The 26,305-nt window shown below is 37.6% G+C and overlaps 8 protein-coding genes across 8 annotated transcripts; 2 read left to right on the top strand and 6 right to left on the bottom strand.

Annotated features, from left to right (window-relative positions):
* Positions 1–242: 242 nt before the first annotated feature.
* Positions 243–3,807, bottom strand: CBG18085 (the record flags this gene model as incomplete). The annotated part of the gene is made up of 7 exons (XM_045243931.1): positions 243–398; positions 1,967–2,858; positions 2,906–3,058; positions 3,101–3,250; positions 3,299–3,334; positions 3,391–3,506; positions 3,553–3,807. The coding sequence occupies 7 exons, from the start codon at positions 3,805–3,807 to the stop codon at positions 243–245; spliced, it is 1,758 nt and encodes a 585-aa protein (XP_045096385.1).
* Positions 3,808–4,269: 462 nt separating this feature from the next.
* Cbr-hse-5 lies at positions 4,270–6,386 on the bottom strand (the record flags this gene model as incomplete). Its single annotated transcript, XM_045243930.1, has 7 exons — positions 4,270–4,802; positions 4,849–5,067; positions 5,112–5,501; positions 5,547–5,699; positions 5,744–5,848; positions 5,884–6,181; positions 6,228–6,386. 7 exons carry the CDS (start codon positions 6,384–6,386, stop codon positions 4,270–4,272), a joined length of 1,857 nt encoding a protein of 618 aa, XP_045096386.1.
* Positions 6,387–6,620: 234 nt separating this feature from the next.
* On the bottom strand, positions 6,621–7,979 carry CBG18087 (the record flags this gene model as incomplete). Its single annotated transcript, XM_002642093.1, has 6 exons — positions 6,621–6,705; positions 6,765–6,851; positions 6,898–7,243; positions 7,291–7,449; positions 7,609–7,786; positions 7,839–7,979. 6 exons carry the CDS (start codon positions 7,977–7,979, stop codon positions 6,621–6,623), a joined length of 996 nt encoding a protein of 331 aa, XP_002642139.1.
* A 421-nt stretch (positions 7,980–8,400) lies between these two features.
* On the top strand, positions 8,401–9,174 carry CBG18088 (the record flags this gene model as incomplete). The annotated part of the gene is made up of 4 exons (XM_002642094.1): positions 8,401–8,446; positions 8,566–8,885; positions 8,973–9,077; positions 9,124–9,174. 4 exons carry the CDS (start codon positions 8,401–8,403, stop codon positions 9,172–9,174), a joined length of 522 nt encoding a protein of 173 aa, XP_002642140.1.
* A 1,317-nt stretch (positions 9,175–10,491) lies between these two features.
* Positions 10,492–13,026, bottom strand: Cbr-cdtl-7 (the record flags this gene model as incomplete). The annotated part of the gene is made up of 12 exons (XM_002642095.1): positions 10,492–10,694; positions 10,747–10,861; positions 10,908–11,058; positions 11,105–11,217; positions 11,265–11,502; positions 11,540–11,625; positions 11,675–11,964; positions 12,014–12,159; positions 12,212–12,462; positions 12,511–12,618; positions 12,710–12,854; positions 12,944–13,026. 12 exons carry the CDS (start codon positions 13,024–13,026, stop codon positions 10,492–10,494), a joined length of 1,929 nt encoding a protein of 642 aa, XP_002642141.1.
* A 1,236-nt stretch (positions 13,027–14,262) lies between these two features.
* CBG25971 lies at positions 14,263–15,092 on the bottom strand (the record flags this gene model as incomplete). Its single annotated transcript, XM_045243928.1, has 2 exons — positions 14,263–14,351; positions 14,783–15,092. 2 exons carry the CDS (start codon positions 15,090–15,092, stop codon positions 14,263–14,265), a joined length of 399 nt encoding a protein of 132 aa, XP_045100060.1.
* Positions 15,093–15,354: 262 nt separating this feature from the next.
* Positions 15,355–15,555, bottom strand: CBG25972 (the record flags this gene model as incomplete). Its single annotated transcript, XM_045243927.1, has 1 exon — positions 15,355–15,555. One exon carries the CDS (start codon positions 15,553–15,555, stop codon positions 15,355–15,357), a length of 201 nt encoding a protein of 66 aa, XP_045100061.1.
* Positions 15,556–21,485: 5,930 nt separating this feature from the next.
* On the top strand, positions 21,486–25,950 carry Cbr-gly-6 (the record flags this gene model as incomplete). The annotated part of the gene is given in 11 exon segments (XM_045243926.1): positions 21,486–21,611; positions 21,661–21,726; positions 21,772–22,039; positions 22,941–23,084; positions 23,132–23,631; positions 23,689–24,015; positions 24,068–24,175; positions 24,195–24,299; positions 24,365–24,514; positions 25,736–25,858; positions 25,906–25,950. The coding sequence occupies 11 exon segments, from the start codon at positions 21,486–21,488 to the stop codon at positions 25,948–25,950; spliced, it is 1,962 nt and encodes a 653-aa protein (XP_045096387.1).
* Positions 25,951–26,305: the final 355 nt, after the last annotated feature.

Raw genomic sequence — 26,305 nt, 5'->3', positions numbered from 1 at the left:
TTAAAAGATACTAAAAATCTGTCAACTGATAAAATATTGGTGATATTATGGTAAATATTTTATCAGTTGACCAATTTTTGATATATCTTGTAGAAAGCGGAATAATTGAGCTCAAAGTGCACGTATATGGAGGTTCTATTAGAGCAACTACAGTATATCAACCATACAGCCAGCTAATCATAGACTCTCTGGCATTATAAAAGTAAGAAATATTTCATTGAATACATATTTTCAAATTGGTTTTAAAAACATTGCGTTGAATTTCCCGTCAGATTCGTTGCATGTCGTATGGCATAATCTGGATATGTTCCCATATTGAATAACCAATATGCCCATGTATTCATGTTGATGACAGTGATCACAATGCAAAATATATTGAGAAGAACGCCACATGAAACCTGGAATATTTAAAATTTGATCTCAAAATGTGGAGATAGTTGTGCCTGTTGGGTCTATATATTTTCGCAGTGGGGTGCCCCGTTGCGATGTATCATAAAACTTTAAGTACCCTTCTTCGTTAGTGCCACGTCATAACAGATGTCGTGTTTCATTTTTTGGCAGCCTGCCAAACAGCTGATATGCTAAAATACAGACTAGGGGAAGGAATACATCAGAAAAACGGTTCCTGGCAAAAATTTACCACATCTTAGAAATAGAAATAGAAGTAAATCGACTTTCAATGCCGAAAACGTTCAATATATGTGTCTTCTTGATGTGAAACTTTTAAAATTATGGAAAAAATTGTCTTGATTCTCGTAGTTGACAACTTCTAATAAAAAACTTTGAAACGAAATACCGGAAACACTAATACAAGGACCCCTTCTAACATTTAACTTTGAGTCATTTTATCTCGGTTTCTGTGGTAGAAATAAAAAGTCAATCAACTAATAAAATTTTTAACAAAACATGGCAAATATTTTTTCAGTTGATCACTTTTTTGATATCTTTTACAGGAATCGATATAATTGAGCTCAAAATGTACGGCTTGGGTGGGGATCTATACAGGGTGGCTTTTAATTACTGCAACGGTATTCAAGCCTTCATAACTTTCACAAAACTCGATGAAAACTTCCAAAATTTTGGATCAAGTAATTTCAGACGCACAAAATTTATAATAATGCAATTGATTCCACTTCACTCCGACGACAGCCGTCAGAGGCTTCGGAAAAGAGCCTATGGCGGCACGGTGGTAGTTTTGACCTATTAGTACCCATATCTTCTGAAGGCTGATCTCCAGATAGATGAAAGCTTGTTAATTTCACGAGTAAACTATCTAGGTCCAACATCCTCAGATTGAATAATTTATTGGATTCAGGTCTCAGGAGAAAGGGATCCTGTCTTGTGCCTAGTTCAACTCCGGAAAATTGAGTTTGAGCCTCCCTTGGGTGTGTTTGGTACAGTAAAACGTGGCACAATCTCGTTGGAACACCGTATATGAACTTTTCAAGTAGAATTCAAGTTAAGACAACATCCTGATTACTTAGATTGGTTTCATAGTTGAATTTGGTTCGGAAATCGGGGAAAACAACGGATTTTTCGCAATTTTCCGTGTTTCCATCAAAGATCCTGACCGAATCGGAATGCGAAGCTTTATATGGGAGTTTTCTTCACTGACAAACATATGTAGTCGCCTTAAATAGTATAACGTGATTTCGGTTGATCTTGTTGCCTTCGATTTAAAAATTATCATCCGGAAGTAATGCCCTCGTGTCACCGTGCCGCTGTAGGCTCCTTTCCTAAGCCTCTGACGGCTGTCGTCGGAATGAAAAGAAGTGGAATCAATGACTTTTGCATTATTATAAAATTTGTGCGTCTGAAATAATTTAATCCAAAATTTTGGAAGTTTTCATCGAGTTTTGGGAAAGTTATGAAGGCTTGAATACCGTTGCAGTAATTAAAAACCACCCTGTAATACATATTAGAAATAAAGTAGACTTGCAAGTTTAGAGTTGAAGTTCAAACTGACCATATCAATCATTCGTATAGTTTTTGTCTCATAAACAATGGCATTTGCAGGTGTTGCCATTGGGAGCATAAAAGAGAAAGATGGTCCTATTGCAGTTGGAATTGAAAAATATAAGGGATGTGCACAAACTGATTCTGCCAGAGTAAACGAAATTGGAATGAATATAGAAGCAGTTGCAGAGTTGGTTGAAAATTCAGTCATCACAACAACCACAATGGAAAGAATCACTTGCATTCCAAAAAGTGGAAGAGAAGAAATAGTGCTATTCAAGTTATAGGCAATGAGTGTTGAGAGACCGCTGACCTTAAAAATATCCGCTAGAGAAGAGAAATTTACCGTACTAACTTTCACTGCTTCTGAAATAGCAAATCCAGCTCCCAGAAGAAGAATAATTGACCAAGGGAAGCGACGTCTAACGCAATCCCAATCAATCAGAGGTTCTTGACGAACGGATGGTCTGTTCTTGTCTTTTCTAAACATCCTGAAGTCCGGCTTGTTTTTTGGCCAAATGAAAAGCAAGAACACTGCAACCAATCCGGAACAGGAATCAGTTACATATCCCTTTTTGAACAAATCTGACCATCCCGGAATCACTTTTGGGTCTGATGAAATCCAGGACAAAACTGCCAAAAGGAAAATGACAAGAGTACTTTTCTCAGCCCATGTCATTGGTCCCAACTGATTATAACTTTTCAATACAGCTTTTCTTGCAAAGTCCTCTTCTTCTTTCTCAGATTCTGTTGGTTTTTTGAACATACTTATCATGTGACGAGGTCCCAAAAACTGTAATTGAACAATGAACCAAGAAGAGAACATGTAGAATATCATAGGAGGAATTGCAAATGCCATCCAAGAAAGATAAGAGATACCATGGTCCTCGTTTGGGAAGTTTCTTCAAAGTTTAGGATTAAAAGTTGGAAAAAAAAGAAAAGCAATCACTTTTCAATGTTATCTCTGAAAATTAGATTTGGTCCAGTGGAGTTTATAGTTCCCGTTCCTCCTATCAACGAGGCATGAGCAACCAGAAGCATCATACACTTACAGATTCCTCTATCTCTCGCTGAAAGTTTTGAAGTGTCCAGTTTCCGTTCTCTGAAATTTAAAGTTATTAAATTTAGGATTTCAAATTCTCACTCGATTTCTCCATTTTCTAGCACTTTTGTATTCTCAATCTCCTCGATTTTCTTAACTTTTCTCATTTTTGGAATCATAATTTCTTCAAGAAGAGCATATGCAATCGGAGCCATCAGTGCACAACAAGCTGTATCCGAGATCCAAAGTGATCTGAAATTTTAAACTAAAGAATTAAAATCTATGATACATGGATCTTACATAAAACTGGTGATGATCATGAATCCAGCCATCAACCTAAATATTTTCTTTCGTTTATTTTCAAATTCATTTTCAGAGATTCTCTCTCTCACCAATGTGGCCTTGTTCCAACATAGGTCAACATTTTCAGAGCAATTCTTTTATGCAGCTGACATTCTTCGACGGCAAGTGATAGCATCAAACTATTGAAAAATACGATATTTGTATCCTAAAGTAAGCCTAGAGAATTCATTTTCTTCTGATTGGCAACTCACTGCAAAATATTTAGGAGCAACTTGTTTAATTCCAACAATTCCCAGGAATGGAAGAGCTATCATCGGAATAAAAGACGTTACAGCCAGTGGAACCACTTCTGCCACCCAATAACAGGACATTGTCAAAATTACGAATGTACATTTTCCTTCCTGTCCCAAAAACAGCAAAGGGCTCAGGATGAGTGGAGCCAAAATGAGCCAAATGGTTGGAAAGAAGGTACGAATCTCATCAAACCAACCATAACGACGGCTCATTTTCAAGTTTGAACTTGGGGACTGAAAAGAAGGAAAAGAAGCATTTATACATGAAACTACAAAGAGATCGTGTGACACAAGCATACAATAGCACAATGATTCCAAATTGAAGCAAGAAGAATGGAAGTTGTGATGAAGGAAAAATATGAGAAAATGGTTGAGAAGAAGTTGGGCAAAACTGACAACGGAAACAAAAGTTAAAATATGCACATAAATGTAGAAACGAGGGGCAGTATGATACTCGGGAGATTAGAGTTAAAAACAGGGGCAAAATCGAATGAGGTGAAACAAGAATGACGCTGTAGGCACGCAGTAGGGAGATGACAGTGTGAACCCGATGTCAGATGGAGAGGAGGATTCGGTTGAACTTTGATCTGAAATTTTGAAAAAAAAAGTTGAGAACAATAATCATTAAGTTTGAATGTTTGATTTTAAAAACTCGCTTGTGTTGTTCTGCAAGTATTAATTGTGTTTTGCCCGTTTTCCATAAGCGTATCCAATCCAGCGATCGGCAGTTTTGTTTAAAAACTCGTCCTTTTCAAGACCAGCGATCCATTTCAGTAGATATACATGTACCGCATGGTAATCCCATCTCGCCAGATTAGGAGCCGTTCCTAGTGCGACATGACGTAGATCATAGATCGTTCCACTTCCCGTATCATATAATGGAAGTAACTGTTTCAATGAACGTATTCCCACTGAATACATTTCTTGCGCCTCTTTAACTTTCGTTTTGGCACTATCATCATAGATTCCGGAAACGTCCAGTTTCGATAAATCGTAGAGACCAATCAGTGAATAGAGAAATCCATTAAGTACAAAGGATCCAGGTGTTGTTGGATACTCCTCATACCAAATGTATCCGAAGAACTCCGCACGGACACCACCTTCGGACGAATTTGTCTTGAATAGTTCCAGAGCATTAATCGCAGAAGACAAGTATTTCTTATCATTAAACTGATTGTATGCTCGGGTGAGGACTGAGATTCCATGACCTGGAAAATTAAAAAGTAAAAACGCAATTGCATTCTTTGTAAAAACCTTGAGCCATTGCACTATGCCATCCGGGAGGTAAAACTAGTTTCCTATCCGCAATTGATCTCTCCACAGGTACTGCCCATCCTCCCTTTTTATCTTGGTTCTCCACTAACCAGTCAGCAGAAGATCGGAATGCATGAGAATCTTGCTCTTTTCGTTGAGCTATTTGTTGTCTGACAGTCAATTGGCCACGGAATCCTAGAGAGACCAGACGAAGGTCGCCTAAAAAACACACTTATATTATTCGGATATCCATGGAACCATACCTGGATGGAGGACAACATTGTCATCTTTCTTTCGATTTTCTCCACTTGAAAGTGCTCGAGCTACATCCACAAGAATATCACGTGTCACAGTCGACCATTCCCCAATAGGCGCACTTCCAGAATAAGAATACGAGTATGAAACTTGACCGTCTTTTCTTGGTTTCAAAACTATTGTCTCATCATCAAAACTCTTTTCCTCGTCTTGCCAAACACACTTTCCGTCCCCTTCTGAGAATACATAGTTAATAAGAACTAATAGATCATCTTGTTTCATCTTCGCTAAAACTGTGAAAGACGAGTTTGCATCATAGGGTTTCCAGTCGAAGGAAATGACATGCAAGTCTGGAGATTTATCGAGATACACATATGCTCCTGCATTCGACAAAGCATCTGAAAAACTAATTCAAATCAGAGAAACTCTATCAAATATCCAACGTCCAGCACTGATGTTCACTACTTTTCCTTTTTCTTCATCGTTGAAAAACAATCGCTCAGTTGTCTCATGCATACCAGCAGCACCTTTCCATTCCTTCGATTGTACACCCACAAGTACTTCAGCGTTATCATCTGATTTATTGCTCACCGAATCTGCAAGTTGGAAGTTAGGACTTTCAAAACAATAAGCAGTATACCTAGTTTAATCCTACTGTAATGCTGGAGCCCGTATTGTGCAATCTGAATCGGGTAGTAGTAAGGTATCGGATCCCATTGAGTGGACATTGGAACATCTGAAATTCCTGAGCATTGCTCAAAAAACATCCTGATGTCCTACCTGTTTTCGCACTGATGCATCTGACACGATCTCTTGTTTCCACACTGTATGTTGAGAAGTGTCCAAATGGGCCCAATGGATAGTAGTTCTTATCGGGCGTCCTCATTTTTGCATAGGAAGTAAACAGCTCAAATGTGGATCCGTCTTTTCCCAATTTTCCAGTCATATCGAACCTTTTTTTAATATAAGAAAATGGGAAATACACTTCTTCTTCATCTTTCCAACATCTCAGCGGTTTTCCATTGTCTGCCGTACATTTTGTTTCAACTGCGCCAGTTGGTTCACATTCTATTTTTTCCTGGAAACTACTGAATACAAATGATCGTTATTGCATTTTTAGTAACCTTTTCTTTTTCTTTTAAATCTACTGGGTTTAGTTCTTCGTCTTCTTCGTCAATTGGTACAGTGACTGTTAAGTAGTGTTTAGACAGCAGTAAAAGAGAAGCACATGCGAAGAATAGGTAGATTCGATGGCGATTTGATCGCCATCGCCAACATTTCATCGGCACAACGTCAGTACTTCTGGGGTTGTTAGTTGTTTCTCAGTAAGGTTACATTGTAAATATGGAATGGACTATCAGAAACCAGAAGAATTCAATGGAACATCGTAAATATCGAAAACTTAATTGAGAAGCAAGTACGAGAACACAGGGAAGGAACGATATATCGGTGGAATCAGACAGCAATAACGGTGCTTATTTAAAAAGAAATTTACAAGATATCAATAAACATTATATTCAAACTCTGGCGAACACGACGCAGTAGTGAGCAAGAAGCTGTTCAAGAAGCTCCATTTCGTCAAGCATTTCGATTTGCCGAATTCTGAAAAAAAAGTTTTAATAGTAGGACATGTATTTTTAATAAGATAAATCCTTCCATACCTTGCAACTTCGTCTTGATCGAGGAACTGGTTGAAAATTTGATTCATATCCATGACCTTGACAGACTTGAATCCGGCATTACGGAATCTGAAATTTTTGATCATTTGAATTGATTCAGAATTAGACAACGAACCTCTCTTCCTGCTTTTCGGCACTCTCACACATTTCCAATCCGTGCAGCTGAATACCTCTTTCTCCCAAATTTTGTTCCATAACACGAGTGAAAGCATCAGAAGTGCGGAACTGTTCGTAGTTCACAAAAGCTGGATGACGGAACTGGGAAACTAGATTCTTGAGGAGAGAAGAGCTTGTATTGGACGACATGTAGACAAGAACGCATTCTGCGATGAAAATTGTCGGGATGTCATGATCAAGCTGACAAGTTGCCAGCTTCTGCTCCAGCTCGCTTGTTTGACGTAAATCAGCTCCGATCAAATGATAATTTCCGGCATGAAGGTCGGCGTGATGAGAGACGACAGCTGAAAATAAGTTGGTAAATTAGGTGATATCAGCACTCATCGTTCACCTTCACTTTCAAAACTTTTCTTCAAATCAACAGAACCTCCAGGCTTCAGAATGTGACGAATTTTTTTGGAGGTGACTGAAGAGAAATCAACCTCAACGTATTTGGCAAGCTTTGCGTCGGAAGATACGAGACGCCAGAAGAGAGTATCAAATCCGCATCCTGCAAAAGAAGTTGATAAGAGAACTGCAAAAGAAGTTGATAAGAGAGCGGGAAAAAGACACAATCTTCAAAATGAATCATTTTTTGAACTTTATGACCCGGATTTGGATTAGTGGCTTAGTTCGACGAATCAATCCTATGATAATTGAAGGAACGTACCAAAGCTGACAACTTGTGCATTTCCATCGAACTCTTCCAAAAATCCACGAACGTACTTTTCAATGGCAGCTGTTCTAGCCCAATACCCCATTGAAATTTCTGGGAAACGACGAGCCTCGGCAACATTTGCTGAGGAATTGGCGAAACGACCAATGAAATCATCCTTCCAGTAGCCCTTCTATAACAAAAAATGTGTTACTAGATTGATTTAAAACAAGTTCAGTTAGTACCTGGATAGCAAAATACTTGCACTGAGTTGCATCGTCGTTTGTTCTCTGCACAGAATAATCATCAGACACAGAATTCGATCTCCGGCGAGTTGCTATCGCAGCTGCCACATGACTATCAGAGCTAATTGCTTCTGAATCCATTTAGTCGTATACCCTGCAACATAAAGTGTATGTATGTGTTATTTTTAGAGTTACAAAATGCTCAGAGATTCGACGGGGGAAAACTGGGAGAGATATCGGTTCGAACTTTTTTCCTAACGACGCTCCACTTTTACAGGTGCGCCTATTTTAGCAGCTTTGCAGCCGTTCGAACCTGGTTCTCTCGGCGTTTTCTCCAGACCCCCCTTCTCTCTCCAGTTTTTTCCCGTCGAATCTCTGAGTGTATGTTTACAGCTAAAAATTGAACAAAAGTTCGGATTCGAACAAAAATGAAAATGACCTAGGAAAAATTGGCCTAGGCCAGGCAAAACTCGGCCGTGTAGTCCTCGCGGACAAAGCAGAAATTCAAATTTCGATTGAATGTTGTTCAGATTAGCAGCTGAAATTCAATAAAGATTTTGTTATGAGCGGAGACAATTATAGAGGAGGACATTGGCAACAACGCGGAGGTAATCTTTGTTTCAAAAATACTATTTTTAGTAGGTTAAAACCAAGTTTTCAGTATTCAGTTGGTGAAAACAGTCATTTTTTCTCAAAAAAAGGTTCAAATAAGTATTAAGATTTACAGAAAACCATTGGAGACCATATGGAGGACGTGGTAGAGGTGGTGGTGGTGGTTGGCGAGGAAATGATAATCGAGGTGAATACAGAGGAGGATATCAACAATCGAATGATGGTGGCTGGGGAGGAAATCAGAATTATGGCTATAGAAGTGGGATAAGTGGTGGTGGTGAAGGTGGTGGTGGGTATCAAGGATATCGAGGAAACAACCGAGGAAACTATAGACATCAGAATAACGATGGATACCGAGGCGGAAGAGGACGTGGACAAGGATTTCAGAGGAACGACAGAGGAGGCAGAGGAAGACGTGGAGGGAATGTGAATCATGTAAGTCTTCTTTCTATTCTAAATTTAACTGAGTGTGGGCTTCTTTTGATGTCTAGTAAATGTCGAAATCGATTGAAAAATTTCCAGGGACCAGTTGATTCCAGCAAATGCCTGATGCCAGCAATGATGAGCAATCCTTGGAGAAAACTAGAAGAAGCCTATGAAGAAGAGTACGGTGTCAAGATTACTGAGGTTTGGTGCCAGATATTTTAAATTATCTTAACTCTTTCTTTTTCAGAAAATGGAATCTTCTCCTCCGGCTGTCGTAACGTCCGATATCTCAAATTAATTTATTTTGAAATTCCATTTGAAACTAAGTAAAGTATCATAAATACTGAAATGTTATTATTGTATTAAGATTGAAAAAAAAAACATTAAAAAATCACAATTTAGACGATCACAAAAGAAAATTAACAGAAAGATTACAGTCAATATGAGGGGGGAAAAGAACAAATACACAGAAAAGAAAAACCGGAAATTTCAATTTGTATAATAAATGCGTTTTTGAAAATCTTCCTAAAATTACATATGATAGCAAGGAAGAGAAAACTAAACAGGTAGATGGTACCGGTACAATTGTGAAATATTATAGTAATTTGGGAAAATAGATCCCACTAGATTTTGAAAAACTAAATTCGATCCCCTATTTTTACAACAATGAGCTTTTTTCAAGGTACAGATATTCCTATAATGAGGCAGACGGACGATAATATGAACCTAACTGAAGCTAGCTCAGAACTGTTTTGAAAAGCAAGAGTTTGTTTTCAGATCTTATCCGTCAACGACGGTTAAGTATTGAGTATCTGTTAGCATATCTTCATATGAATCATCAAGTTTTGAAAAGTGCGTTGGAAGATTTAGAACTTACAGAAAAAATGTAACTAATGATCAATTCCAAAGTATGTTATGAAAAGCTGACACCGAATTGAATAAAAGGGACAGGAAATCTCAGCAGAGGTTCGTTTGCGTTTTGGCGATGTTTTTGCAGCTACTACGGTAGATTACTGTATCAATTATTTTTTCACGGAAAATTCTGCAAACGACATCACATAAAAATGCAGACAAATCTCTGGAATTTCCTGTTTCCCGACCCTTCACTAGTTCCGAAAAAATCTGACGAATCTCGAAACAAGACGAATCCACTGTAGAGTGATCAATATGTGTTCCCCCTACTCAACCTCCGATACAAGATAATTTTTTGTCAAATTTATTCTGCAATATCAAAAATGAAAAAAAGAAACCTGCCGCATTGTGACTATCCATTTCGCCGTTGATCCATTGATGAAATTGCATCCGCTGCTACATTCTTGTTACAGTAGTGACATTCAGACACTTTTCCAGTTTTACATTTGAAAAAAATCAGAGAGAGAGAGAGAGGAAAAATTGGGGACAATGAGGGAACCGAATACAAGGATGGAAAATGATATAAGCGAAAAAAGTTATAAAATTTCAAAGAAGACTTTACAACACTCACATTTTAAGAAAAATCAATCTAACTAATAGAATAAGAAGAATGAGGGTGAAAAAAGAAGCAATGGAGAATCAGTAGAAGAGAGAACAAGGAATGATATATTTTCCCTTGAATCCATGAAATTTTAAAAGTGAATCATTTGAAGAACACTGGTTGAAATGGTTGATGAACTGGATGATGGTTGTGCCCCGTTGGAGGAGCTGGAGGTATCAGTGGACGGATTCCTGAGACAGGCGGCATCGAAGTTGCGTGATGTTGCTGGTGGTGTACAGCACCATTCGATCTTGACGACGTTGGGTTTGAAGCAGCCGGTGGTGCTGGTGGTGGTGGAGGAGGAACTAAAAGAACATGAGTTGTCATTAAAAGTTCTTCATCAACGGTGGAACTTACCTCGGGGATGGGAGCTTGCCCGAACACTACCATGACTACCACTACTTGACCTTTCGGGTTGTTTTCCAAGTCGTGCTAACCGTTTCTGCTTCTTACTCCACATCTCGTGACAGTCCTGTTAATTTTCCGCATGCTATAAAAGAGCTCATCAACCATCTTACCTGATGCTGTGGCAGTTTTAACGGCTGAACACAAGCATGCTCCAGATTCCGAATCCAAGGATGTAAAAGGGCGTCTTTAGCGGAAATTCGCCGTTCTGGGTTCAAAGTGAGCATCTTGTCAAGTAAATCAACAGCATCTCGAGGCATCAAGCTGAAATGAAACCTTTCAGTAGTAACTGAGCTAAATAAATACATACTGTTCATATTCCTCCCTGATCTTGCGTGGGTAGCTTCTACGTTGTTTGAAAGTATTCCAAAAAGTCAACTCTGTCAATTCAGGCCACGATTCCGGAGATGGTGATCCACAGACCTGGAAAGCAGTAAGTCAGCTCAGCCTCAAACATTTTATGTTCTAACCTTGCTGATTAAATCCAACTGTCCGAACGGATCGCTTCCATTAAATAAAGGCTTTCTGGTGAATAGCTCTCCTAGCATACACCCTGCACTCCAGACATCGACTGCTGTTCCATATCTTTCGTCTCCTAGCAACAATTCTGGTGGACGGTACCAGAGAGTGATGACATTATTTGTGTACAATCGAGACTCTTTTTGCCATAACCGAGCAAGTCCGAGATCAGCAATTTTTAACTCGCCTCTGAAATAAAACAGGTGGAAAATGTTGCCCCGAAAACTGAAAAGCATACTTGTTGTTAACCAAAATATTACTGCATTTGATGTCTCTGTGCAGAAAACCCGTGGCGTGAATGTAGGCAAGACCCTGAAACATTTTATGTGAAAACAAGAATAATCAGACACGAAACAATTACCTCGAGCAATTGCTTGAACAACGAACAAATTTGTTCCTTTGAGAAATCGACAAGCTCCTTCGATTCGAGCAATCCTATCAGATCATGATCGACATATTCGAATACCAAATAAAAATTCGCTCTAGTTTGTTTGAGCTCGTTCAGCGTAATATCGTCGATTACTATATCCATTAGTCTGACGATATTTTTGTGGTGTAGCTGACGGAGAATTTTGATTTCTCGAATCGCTGTTATCGGAAAACCTTCTTTCTCGTTTTCCAGACGAACCCGCTTCATAGCAACTTGCTCACCTTCAAAATGAATTGTTTTAGAATTGAACCGAAAAACAATATAATTTACCGGTAAGCCTGTTGATAGCCTTGTAAACTTGTCCATACGTTCCTTCTCCAATTTGATCGAGCATCTCATAGTGAGTCAGATTGGTTTTATACCACGAGTCAGAGTCAGATGGTGTCTTGAAAACAACTCCACGTTTTGTTATGATCCTGTAAGTCATTAATGTATGACGAATGACGTTTTCGGTAAATTGTTACTTACACTGGCCTGCTAGTTATCCGTTTACTATCGGGAGGCATCGGCAAATGGTCTTTTCGAGAGCTTGAAGGGAATTCCACCATCTGAGGTGGTGGAGGTGGTGGTATGGAGCTGAGTGCAACGTGTGTCACACTAGTTGTAGCAGAAAAGTGAAAATCTTTTGGAGGAGGTGGAGGTGGCATTGTAAAAGTCGGTGGAGGCATTGGTGGAGGAGTCATGAAATGATTTCCCGGAGGTGGAGGTGGACCGCGAGGCTGAAAAGTCTGATTTCATTTGAGAAGATCGTGTGAACAATAACAAACCAAGGGAGGAGGAGGAGGTTGAGCGAACATGTTTTGGAACGGCGGTTGAAAAGTTGGTGGAGGTGGCATGGCAGTTACGTTCATACCGTTCGATGCTGGTATGGCCATCTGAAATGGATCGAAGAAATTTCAAATTCCAAAGCAACTCTTTATTTTTTTTTTCTAACGAATCTGGTAATTTTCTACCAAAAAAACTCACATCTCCAGAACTGCTTGAAGAAGAACTGGGGCTGCGATGTTTCCGAGAACTTCGACCACTCTTCTTCTTTCGTCCAGATGATGTGATATTGGAACCATGTTTCTTCTTTATTTCCCCAATTAACGATGTGTCCATTCTGTAACTTCTAGAAACAGTTGCAACAAATTAGATGAGAACCCCACTATTAACCCAAATTTTTTCAAAAATTCAAGAACTATAAGTTAGCAATCTTACCCATTCCAGCTGGAGTCTCTAGTCCTTTTTCTACTGCGATCATCTTCTTCTTCTTCTTCTTTGTTTTTCTTCCAGCCATGCATAGTGCACTAGAAATACTTTAAACTATCCGAGATCTACACGGAACTGAGAAAGAGCATAGATGTCCTCCTGCTGACGAGAACTTTGAATGTATAAAAACAGTGACTGAGAGATAGTGAGAAGAATAGACGAGAGACGTGAAGCTGTGAATAAACGAATGTGGCGAGACAGAGAAAGAATACAATTATATAACGGAGAGACGCAGAAGCACCGAGAAACCGAATACGACGAGCGACGGCGCCGTCAAGCTTCATTCACCGGTGACTTGTTGGTTGGAATCGCCGAAGATAGAGTAGAGGGGCAGAGAGGGGACCCAGTGGACAAGAAGGGTGCGCGCAGCAAGAGAAAAGGGTATGGGAGGGGAGAAAGGGTCGTTTGTCTTGTTTCCTGCGTCTCATGGCACAAATGGAAAATGTTTTGGTGGCATCTTCATTTTCTCCTTTTTTATGAATATGTGTCGAAGAGGAGGATAGACACAATTGGAAAATTTAGATGAAAAAAGTGCACAGGTCTTTTTGGCCAAAAGATGCGACGATCAAAATGAAACAGATGTCAGTTTCCGAATTTCGAATCGCCAAGCACGATTTCTTTTTCAGTTTTCTTCCAAATCCAATTCTATTTTATAGATATTCACTTCAAGAGATGACGGCGACAATTTGAATAACTAATGGAGCTAATTTAGAGACATCTATTTTCAGGAGCGAGAAATAAAAAGTATGGTCTAATTGTACAGCCCATTCAAATTGAAACCACTATCATACTTGCAGAAACAGAAAAACCATTCAAAGATGATACGAAGGACGATAAGTGAAGGCTGAAGAGAAATCAGTTTTAAAACATTTTTGATCGAAAACTGAACTTGCACACAGCTAGCAAAAAAAAAGAATTTTGATTGGATTCGAAAATGTTTGAAAAAAAATTACAATGAAATCGGAAGGGCCATATATATTTTCCCAATTCTCTTCTATACACTCTTGTGTGCCAGGTTCAGATATATGCTCTATATAATGAGAGATATTACTTATCACCTTGACAACAGTGAGCTAGAGGTATTAAAAAAGTTGATTCACTGGAGCGTTAAACACATGTGTCTACGAAACGTTGATTAATTTTTTTACGGATTCAATCTGTGAGGATGCTATGCTTTATATGGGCAAAATGTTTATCGAAATCTCGGATTCGACGATTTCTTAATGAGAAGGTGCAGTATTTTATCCAGCTCAACGGGTAGGTCACATTTAATGCGACTGTTCCGGGAACAACGAAGAAATATCATAATAATACGAAATCGCGAGAAGAGTCAGACACATCAAGATTGAATTGCTAGCTAAACCCGGCTTTCCTTTCCTATTTTTTTTAAATATTCTGATTTTGTGAAAATCGACAATTTTTAACATCGGAAAATTCTGAATGTTCGGAATTCCAAGAAATTTTTTCTTTTTGACGATTTCATCCCAAAATTAATGCCTGGTTTCGACAAATCAAATTTCGTTCGTCACACCCTCTAATTATACTCATTAGTTTAGCTCAAGCTCCGCTCTCTCTCGCCACACCTTAAGCGTATTCCTATTGCCGACGTTTACCCAGAAAATTCATTATTCGAATTCGAAATTCGAATTGAGTACTGCCTGGTTGGTCTCAAGAATTTGTAAGTCTAGTCTAATCAACCACCGAATATGCATCAACCACCGAATGTGCAAGTTTTTTTTCAACTAATTTTTAATAATTTCAGATTTCTAATATCTCCTTGCAACTTACAAATCTGAAGAAGAAGATCCGGATGAATTCCTCTTACTCCTCTTCTTCGAAGAGCCACCTCGTTTTGGTGAACGATGACGGCTCCGACTACGGCTCCTTTTATCACGGCGTTTTCGCTCTTTGCTCTTCTTCCGATGACTCGAATCGTTTCTGCCTCGATCTCTTCCACCACCACCTCCTTTGCGATAATTATTGGGACTCGAATACGCTCTGAAACTGATGCCAACGATATTATCGGAACGATACGGGTTAGGCTTATATTGAAAAGTGTCATAGGGCCTATGTCCACTATAACATTCAACAAATCCATTCAAACGTAAGTCGTGCATCGAACTTGTCCTTTTCCTATATTTTCTCAATTAAAAACGTAGTTACCAGCAAGCTGGTGCGCCTTCGGCGCGATTTAACCTAGTTCTTTACTTGTTGGTCACTGAGTTCTTTACTTTCTTAAAGGTCACGTCAATCTATATTCAATTTTCAAATGTTTCAAAAACGGACCAACAGACATCTCTAACGTTTTATATATAAGGAAGAAATTTAATAACTAGAACATTATGTCTCAATTGAAAATATTACCGTTGAGTCTTGTATGGAGGTGTCAAAGAATCCCTCGATTCCCGATCTCTCCCTCTGTTTCCTTGTCTTGATCCACCTCGTTTTTGATTTCCGTATGATCTTGACGGTGATCCACTGTGACTCCGCGTCCTTTCCCGATGGTCCCGATGTCCTTTTCGGTCTCGTTCGTGAGACGATGAGCCAGGTGAAATTTCCATTGCTGAAAAATAGTAGTTATTTTGTTGTTAACATATCAGAACAAGCGACGAAAAAATACGACACGACATGGAAAACACAGAAAAATAAAGAAGCAATATTGTCGGAATCATAAAACGGTCATCTACGTGTTTTCAGACTCAGTGCAAAACACTCTAATTTTTGTACTGAGTCTGCGAACACGAGGTGACAGTTTTACATTCCTACGATATCTCTTGACGACAAAATGCAGCAGCAAAAATCCAAACGAAGAAATACATAGCACATGCAGCGAACACAGCCAAATTCATAAATTTAATTCTAGACAAGTTTTCAGCGTTTTTCAATCGATAACTGACCGTCCCGTTTCGAGCTACCGTTAGAATGATCACTGTTCGGCAAATTAGAGCCGTCTGGCGAGTCGGAACTCATTGAAACTGAAAAGGAGTCATGTTCTCTCGACGAAATTTCAAGATTTTTAAATTTTAAAGTTTAAAAGTTGAAATACTTACACTGCTTTGCTTTCCCCTATTAGCTTTGTGTCTCCCTGAATTTCCGTAGGAAACCAACTGAAATCAACTCATGAAAGGAAATAGCCCGATCAATAAAAAAGGTACATTTCGAAACTGTGTGATTTTATTTCTTAATAGAAACTGTTGGTGCTTAATAAATTACTATTTATCTGAACCAATTGTAAAAATTTTACATAAAAGTGACGAAAAATCAGAAAAACAGTAGTAAATTTGGTCGAATGGCATCGAAATTGATTGGCTCCGCCCACAAGAACCGCGCGGCGCTTGCGTTTTTCACTCTCTCTTCTCTCCTTACCCGGCACGCTCTCTCGCTTCTTTGGGAGGAGTTCTGTGAGTTTGACTTGGTTTCATCGGAATTGAGATAAGAAAAACAGGGGTCATTCGGAAGGGTTAATGATACAAAAATATATGGGCTGTGTTGCGAATCCCTCTAATTTCAGGTAAAATTGGGATCGTTCTGGTTTTTTTGACTTGAAAAAAAAGAGGTTATTCAGAAGTAGCAAAAATCACCCAATTAGTTAACTTTTGAATATTTTTGAGTTCTCAGCGCTCATATTAGCTCTCGAGCAACTTAATATCGAACACTTCCTATTAAATGACCACCTTTCCCCATGCTTTACAAATAAATATTGCGAATTTGCCGAAAACCATTGTGTCTTCGGCTGGAACATTCTCAAGGAATTCATTAATGAACACACTACAAAAATTGCGAACAGTGAATTACAGACACTTGTGAAATTACACAACCGGTGTTAATTTCAGATTGAATACAAACTGATGAAAAAAATAACTAAAGTTTTCCACAGTTTCAAACTCGATTTATTAATTATACAGATTATGGAATATGAAAAAGAAAATACAAGACAGAAAAAGGAAAGCAAATTGGAAGGATCTTCAAGGCTGCATTTCTGATTTTAATTCGTTCAGCTGGTCTCCAGTGCACTCTTTCTTCTTCTCCCGTTGAGATTCCAAGTTTCGCGACATCTGATAGAATCTTTAAAAAAAAGGGAAACTTGAAATATTCTGAAAAATGTTTTAACTTTGTGGTTAGATTTTCTTTTCAGACAGAAATATAATGTTTTCAGTGTTTTTTTCAGTCAGTCATCTGACGGATTACTTTTATAAATTCTCGATTATTCCGTCCATTTCACAAAATCATCAGAGAATCGCTGAAGGTCCCACAACGACAACTACCGTAATCTAACATTTTTTCATTTTCATAGTTTTTTCTAAATTCTTGGGCGTTTCAGGCAATTTTTTTCACTATCAAAAATTTTTATTTTCCGACTTTTTCGGGGGGAAATACCAGAAAAATCGGCGGGAATCAGTAAAAAAACGAGAGAATCAATCTTGAAATCAAAGCTGTTTTCAGGTTACTGTAGTTGTCGTTGATTCTCTTCTACAGCTCCAATGTTTTATACCAGAATAATATTTGAACAAAGCCCGAACTAATTTTAGGTACTTCAAACATATTCTTCCACTCAATTCTTGTTCTTCTCAAATCGCTTCGCTCGTCATCCCTAGTTCTTTCAAAAAATCCAAAATTGTCTGAATCTCTAGTTTTCACTGTCTATTTCATTATTTCTCCATCCCGAATGACCCCATTCGAGGCCGTTCTTCTCCTCATTTCTCTCCACTTCTTATGTTCACTTCTACAGTTTCTGGAGAGGGCTTGTCTCTGCGTTTCTCTGAAATAGATACTATTCATTTTTCAAAAGGGGATTCTGTCAGAAGGAAAAACTTTTACTTAGTCTTTTCCTTCTTCTCCTTTTTCTTCTTCTTCTTCTCATTCTCCGAATAATCCCGAGATTGTCGATTCCATTTTTGGACAAAAAAAACTTTCGAAAAAAAAAGAAAATCTTCTGTTTCAACAACCTCTATCCTTGTTCTACAGTCGCCGCCTACAAAGAAGATTTGTCAGTCAGGTACGCCATTTTCTTGATATTAAAGTCTTCTTTTCGGAGATTAAACTATCTAGGTATGTGTTGAAACAAACGATTTATACAGTACTTTCACGATTATTTTATTCATGATTACAGTATCCCCGACACCGTGAGCATGAAATTCTCTGAGCTATTATTCTGATTCAAAAAATCGGAGCTGTGGAAGAGAAAATCTGGTGGCTGTGGCGAAATGTCCCATAACGACAACTACCGTAACCTAAAAATATGTTTCTTTTTTGTGCGTTTTCAGTCAATTTTTTTTCACTATCAAAAGTTTAAAATTTCCGACTTTTTTTGAGGAAAATTAGCAAAAAAACTAGATGAATATCACAGAAAAACGGAAAAAAAAATTCTGAAATACATTTTTTTTGGTCACTTTAGTTGTCGTTGGTAATTTACCCATGACCACCGGAGTTTCTTTTACACCGCTTCTGTTTTTTGTACATGTATAATAGCTGTTTTATTTTTTGTATTCATGCCTGCAGTATCTCACAAGTTAGTTGAGGGGGCGGGTTTAACTTTTTTGAAATTTTGGGAGCAGATAGAAGAGCTTATGAGGATTCCAAATCTGTTAAAAAAATCAGCAAATGCTCACGTGAACTGAATTATGACCTTGAAAAGTTTCCCTATGATTAAGCAATTTCTCGTGAGATTTTTTTTTCACGGAATAGTGTATTTATTTTAAAACAATAGATTTCAATCAGCAGTGTGGGAAAGTGGTAAAATGGCAAGTTCAGAGGAGGAAGGTTGTAGGTTCGATTCTCCCGATCTCAAAAATTTTGCAAATTTTTTTTGTTTTATTTCAAGCTGCCATAACTGGCTCTGGAATAAAATTTACGCAATTTAAACATGTTTTTCGGGAGTTTCTCGTTATGAATAGGCATTTTCCAGAATAAAAACAGACATTTAATTTTTGAAGAAATTCACAAATATCATGGGTTCATCGAAGATTTTTCAAAATGTTTTTTTTTAAATTTTCACCAATTCAATATTGCTTCGACCGGAAAGTTTATGGAAAGTGCTAATTATCTGGGTGCAAAAGATTGTCAATGGTCAAATGCGCGTATCGTGCCAAGAACATATGTTTCCAGCAGTTTGTCATCGAATGCCACCGATGTGTTTAGAATCCTCAACTGTTTTTTCAATAAAAAAAACAAAAAAAAATGAAAAAAAAATTTGAAAAATCTTCGATGAACCCATGAGCATATTTGTGAATTTCTTCAAAAATTAAATGTCTGTTTTAAAAATTAAATGTCTGTTTTAAACTAGCTGAACAACTTCAAATTACACAGTTACAATAAAAAAATAGTGTTGTTCAAACAAAAAACTGGCCTAAACTGAAATTTTTTGAAGTGACAAATTTTTGTGGAAACAAGCGCAAAGTACAAAATTTTTATAGAAAAATTCGAAAAACTTTAAAAAATTGGTAAATCTTAACTTAGTCCACGTTTTTACCTGTTGGCCCCCCCCCTTTTGACTTGGGCCCCCCTATTCTCATGGGCCCCCCTTTTCGCTTGGCCCCCCCCCTTGTCATAAAGAGCCAACTTTTCTAGGTCATAACTCAGCTCACGTGAGCATTTTGCTGATTTTTTATACAGATTTGGAATCCTCATAAGCTCTTCTATCTGCTCCCAAAATTTCACAAAAAGTTAAACCTGCCCCCTCAAGTAACTCCCTTGTCAGAGCATGAGGATCTCAAAGCTACAGTACCACCTGCGACCGATTTTTTTTGATTTCTTCAAAATCAAATACTCATTTATACATTCAAAACTACTCAATAGATGTCAAGTTTGAAATCATTGTTATGACCATAGGGTCAAAAATGACACCTTCAGTCTTCTATATATATTACAACGTCTTCTTGTTTCCTCTCGTAGTTCCTAATCCACCTATTCTTGTTTTTTTTTCCACACCGATTTTCTGCTTTCCAATACCTTTTTTGGGAAATACGAAATCACGTATTCAAACAGGTTCCTTTTTTGTCTGTTTCCATAGCAATTCTCGTAACTTTGAATACTATTTTCAAAGCCTCAATCATTATAGAGGAGAAACGAGGTGGATATTGTTTTTTTATGTGTTTACCAGTGTTGCCTTTTTGGTTTTGTTTCAAATGGTTTGGTTTTGGTTTTCATTTGGTTCTCATCACGAGACACGATACTTTAGTATTTATTTGAATCTCGTTTTTCAAAAAAAAATCCCAGTTAGAATGAATGTATCAAGATATTTTCAAGTTTCACACTCACATCCATCCATTACCCTTTCCATTTCATTTTCGACCAGAACGATTGCAACATTTAACTGTGAAATGACCTTGAAATCGTTCACTCGCCTATTCAAATAACGTTTTTTTCATGTTCTAGTATACTTATCCCAGGATTGGAAAGATCCAACATTCAGTTGATATTCTCATGCTACCCAAACCATCAACTTTGAGCTTACTTATCTCGCTTTCTGTAAAAGAAAATTGAAATTTGTCAACTGATAAAATATTGATGACATTATGACAAATATTTTATCAGTTGACCAATTTTGATATCTTTCACAGGAACCAAGAGAAATTGACTCAAAGTTGAAAGTTAAGAGTGGCGTTCTATTAGAGTGTTTATGGTATTACTTGCGCTATCTTGTTTTCACTTTTTATTGGGTATTGAAAATCTCAATTCGAGGTACCGGAATGTGAACTGAGCTATTATAAATAAAAATTGTGAATAAAAATTGAGTGGAAATCGGAATTTGGATTAAAAAAGAACAGATTATCGTTTTAGTATACTGGACGGTTTTGTAAAATGTTTGTGGTATTGAGAACTATGAACGAATGAAGGAGATCTAACTGAGAGTATATTTCAATTTGGGAACTTCATGTTGCGGGTGATAAAAACCCCAAATCGTCAACTTTGAGCCGATGTATTTCATTTCCTGTAAAAGATATTAAAAAGTGGTCAACTGGCAAAATGTTTGTCATAATATCATCAATAGTTTATTAGTTGACTACTTTTTAATATCTTTCACCGGAACCGAGATAAATTAGCTCAACGCTTAAAGTTAGAGTTGGCGTTCTATCAGAGTGTGTACGGTAACTTGAATTTCCAAGTAAAAGAGCTTTGGAGAATCCAGAAACATGTTTCGTATCCTTCTTATCACTTCCCGTATCATCTCTTATATAAATTGTTAGAGATAGATAGAAACTGTCCTGTTTTGTATCAATCCTTTCCACCACTATCATTAATCTAACACTGACTTCTTCTTCTTCTTCTTCTCCTTCGTCTTTTTCTTCTTCTTCTCTTGATCATCCGTATCATTTTCCCCACATCTGCGCAACGACGATGTTGTTCTTTTTCCCTGTGTTTCAATTCGGTACTATCAGTGGACAAAAACAAATTGATTTTCTCCTTGAACGGGTTTCTGACGTCTCAATTTCAGTTCTATTTTTTCAGATGATCTAGTGTCTCGTCTCGTCTTGGGTGGTGCTCCGCGAGCATGATCGCCTCGTTGATTCGCTCCCGGAAAAGGTCAAAACGAATCGTTGCGTATGCAGTTTTTCTTTTTGGTTTTCTGGCGATTTGGTGCTCCTTTTCATTGGCCTTGGTTTTCCTGAGTGATTTCGTAAGCTGAACTTTGAGAATCGTTTGAAAAAAATTGATTTCTGTTTCAGTACTTTGGTGAAAAGCCCATTCAATCTCAAAAATCATCGAAACAAATTGGAAGATCAAACTTTCATGTGAGTCTCAATATCAAAAAGAAAATGCAAAGTTAGGATCTTCAGGTAGTAGTAGGACACTACAACGGAAATTTACCAGAAGAAAAAAAACGAAATCTGACATCAGATGAACTGAACGCTAACCTATACTCGCCTCATGATGATTGGGGAGAAGGTGGGACTGGAGTATCCCATCTGACTCCAGAACAACAAAAAAGAGCAGATTCCACATTTGCTGTTAATCAATTCAATTTACTGGTCAGTGATGGAATATCGGTCAGAAGATCACTACCAGAAATCCGAAAACCATCGTGTAGAAACATCACGTATCCTGGTAACGTTTTCTATTTTTACTGTGTAAGAGAAACGCCGGTGGCCGTGACTGAAGGCCTCACAACGACAACTACCGTAATCCAAAAAATTTTTATTTCCAGTATTCAACAGAGATGTCCGGAATGAATTTTTTGAGAAACGGAATCCGGAATCCGGAATAAAATAATTTTCTCGGAATCCAGAATCCGGAATCCGGACAAATAAAAATTTTACGGAATCCGGAATGAAATTAATTTTCCGGAATCCGGAATACGGAATCCGGAATGAAAAAAACCCGGAATCCGGAATACGGAATCCGGAATGAAAAAACCCGTAATCCGGAATCCGGAATACGGAATCCGGAATGAAAAAAACCCGGAATCCGGAATACGGAATCCGGAATGAAAAAAACTCGGAATCCGGAATACGGAATCCGGAATGAAAAAAACCCGGAATCCGGAATCCGGAATACGGAATCCGGAATGAAAAAAACCCGGAATCCGGAATACGGAATACGGAATCCGGAATTTTGAGTTCTCCAAATGGGAAGAAAAGTTCTAAAAACACATATCGTGCTTTATTTTTGCATTTTTAGTAGCGGAAGTTAAAAAAAAGTCAGAGAATTCTTGAAAATTAACAAATATGTTTGAAATCCGGAATAAAAAATTTTCTCGGAATCCGGAATACGGAATCCGGAATCCGGACATCTCTGGTATTCAATTTCCCGTTTTTTTACTAACACTAGATTTTATGCCATATTCCCCTAACGGTGGAAAAATTTAAAGTTTTGATACTCAGGAATCCGGACAATAGAGTATTTTATGTTACGGTAGTTGTCGGTGTGAGACCTTTGGCCACGGCCACCGACGTTTATCTTCCATAGTTCCAATCTTTGGTACCAGAAAAATATCATCAAATTTCAGAAGATCTTCCGACAACATCTGTAATTATTGTCTATCATAATGAAGCGTACTCAACACTTCTACGAACTGTCTGGAGTGTAATTGATAGATCCCCAAAGCATTTGCTGAAAGAAATAATTCTGGTTGACGACTTTTCGGATAGAGGTGAGAATTAAGTTAATCCAGCTGAAATTCAACATTTCCTTATTCAGAATTTCTTCGTTATCCGAAGCTAGACGAATCAATAAAACCTATTCCAACTGATATCAAAATCATTCGATCCAAAGAGAGAGTTGGTTTAATCAGGGCAAGAATGATGGGTGCTCAGGAGGCTCAAGGAGATGTACTGACTTTTTTGGATTCACACTGTGAATGTACAAAAGGATGGTTGGAACCACTTTTAACAAGAATAAAACTGAATCGAAAAGCAGTTCCATGTCCAGTGATTGATATCATTAATGATAACACATTCCAATATCAGAAAGGAATCGAAATGTTTCGAGGTGGATTCAATTGGAATTTGCAATTCAGATGGTACGGTATGCCCTCATCAATGGCAAAACAACATCTTTTGGATCCAACCGGACCAATTGAAAGTCCTACAATGGCCGGCGGTCTTTTTTCAATAGATCGAAATTATTTTGAAGAACTTGGAGAATATGATCCTGGAATGGATATTTGGGGTGGAGAAAATCTCGAAATGAGTTTCAGGGTGAGTTAGGACACAAATAATTTTTCACTGATCTACGACCATTCATATTTTTTCTAGATTTGGCAATGTGGTGGCCGTGTCGAAATTCTTCCATGCTCTCATGTTGGCCACGTCTTCAGAAAATCCTCCCCTCATGACTTCCCAGGAAAATCCAGTGGAAAAGTGTTAAATGCAAATCTCTTGAGAGTTGCTGAAGTATGGATGGATGAATGGAAATACTATTTCTATAAAATCGCCCCGCAAGCCTATCGAATGCGTCCATCAATCGATGTTTCCGAGAGAGTGGAGCTTAGGAAAACGTTGAATTGCAAAAGTTTCAAATGGTATCTCCAGAATGTGTTCAAGGATCATTTTCTACCAACTCCATTAGATAAATTTGGAAGGGTTAGTGTTTGTTTTTTAAATGTTTATGATGACGTGGAGTCCATGCCTTCAGATGACGTCATCTTCTAATTCAAGTGCATGTTTGGCATGGGCTCTTCGTTCATCTGGTATCAAGACTCCAGCAACTACCGATTGTCTTGAAATATTTCATAAAACTCAGGTACACCTTTATTTTCCAGATTTCTAATTCGAAATATTGCGCTGCTTATCGTCCAGGGGACACTGGCCCCAAGAATCATAGATTACTTGGTGCACCGTGTACAATGGGTCTAGACTTATGGCAGGTTCTGTTGATTCATCATTTTCAGAAAACCAAATATCGAAGTCTCGAAAATTAAACCTATTTTAGTTGTGGCTGTATACTGGAGACCATCGATTAAGAACTGATGAACACTTGTGTTTAACAGTTGTTCAATTACTTCATACCTCCTCGGATTGGAAGATTCAACTGAAAGAATGTGCAGGATTCGACACAGAGTATTGGGATTTTAAGCCAAATGTATGCAGATTTTGAACCAGTTTCTATTATGCTTGTATTTAAAAAATCTAAGCTAGGGAAGGAAGAAAAGCATTTATAAAAATTTCTGGTCAGAGGTCTCGATAGAAAACAATAGATTATTTCTTCGATTTCTCCCAAAATTTTTAGACCTTTTTAAGTTTTTCAACTATTTTATAAAGATTCTTTTTTGATTTTTCCGGGTTTTTGTCTGAAATTTGATAGAACGGATGTTGAAGATTACTGTAGATTACTGTAGAAAACTAATTTCCTTTTGTAGTTTATGTTTTGCATCTGCATATTGACGTTATTGTGTTTGCAAAAAAAACTACAAAAGGAAATTTGCTTCTACAGTAATCTACAGTAAACTTTTTTTCAAAAACACCATACGGTAAAATTTCAGACAAATGCCGTAAAACCTGTATTAGAAAGGCCGGCCCTTCTATTGTTCCAAGTTTCCTCCAGAGGGCCCTTATATTACAAGGGCTCTTCAATTAGAGGGTCCCCATTTATTTTTCGGGCCAGTTTTGTCGAAATTTTGAATTGAAAAAATTCGACGAAGTTTCGTTCAAAATACATGAAAATCTGCCAATTTCGCCAAAATTTAGCAAGATTTTCATCGGAAATTAGAGTTTCAACGAATTTCCATTGAATTGTGGAGTCCGCGGAATATTTTCCCCTGAAAAAGTACAGAAATTTTCGGATTTCAAAACAAATAATGAAGGAGGTCCTTTGAGGGTCCTTTTATTACAGGGGGCCCTTCTATTTTTCCAAGCCCCTCTCGGAAGGACCTTCTATCCTTCTAAAAATCTTGGAAAAAATCAAAGAAAAATCAATTTTTTCTCTCTAAAAATCGCAGAAACTTCAGCTAATTTTTCAGATTTTTCAGTTTTGCGGGAATACAAAAAAAAGCTCGCGAACCTTCCAGAAGTTTACAGAAATGAATTTTTCTCTGTTGCAATAAGAACCCTGTATAAGAAGTCCCCAAAAGAATAACTACAGTAACCTAAAAATATATTTATTTCCACAGGTTTTTTTAGATTTCAGTACGTTTTCAGTCAATTATTTGGAAGAAAACAACAGAGAAAGCGATTAAAAGAAAAGCATTCACAAACGAAAAAGAAATCCTGAAAATGAAATAATTTTTAGGTTACTGTATTTGTCGTTGTGGGAATCTTCCACAGCTTTTTTTAATATTAGAATAACACAAAATTCAAATTTCAGATCGGTCGTTTCAAAAATCGAAAGACTGGTTTGTGCTTGGCCTCTCCTGATATTTTCGATCCTTCAAAAGACGAATTCAATCCACCAATTTTAGACAAATGTAGGAATTCAGATGAAAAACAAGTAAGCCTAAGCTGTTCAGGAATCCTAACAACTGAATTAAATTTTAGAAATGGACAATAACCGAGATGCCGTGGCTCCCGGAGCACATTTAAACCTAACACTTTAACTCAATTATTACCCAGTTTCAATGCATTCTACTACTCTCATTTCCCCTTTATTTTGAAAGCATTAATTACGCAATTGCCATTAAAATTTCCCGTTTCACACCGACTTTAATTTTTGCCTTTTGCCAAAAGCCATGATTCAAAATTTTAAAAAAACTTACTTAAACTTTTTTTTTCTGTGCCTTTAAAGAACCCACCTGGATCATTTTGGTTTTTTTTAATACCATGTTTTGACCTTTTTGAGTTCTTTTTGTCACCTAAGCCATAACATGTTCCTTCCTATACAATTCCATATATTTAATGTTGACCAAATACTTGTGATGGTGTCAGCTCAGAATCTGAT

Source organism: Caenorhabditis briggsae (genome assembly GCF_000004555.2).
Source record: "Caenorhabditis briggsae complete genome, chrIII, whole genome shotgun sequence".
NCBI lineage: Eukaryota > Metazoa > Nematoda > Chromadorea > Rhabditida > Rhabditidae > Caenorhabditis > Caenorhabditis briggsae.
The sequence above is the reverse complement of the archived record's forward strand: the minus strand, read 5'-3'. Positions and strand labels throughout refer to the sequence as shown.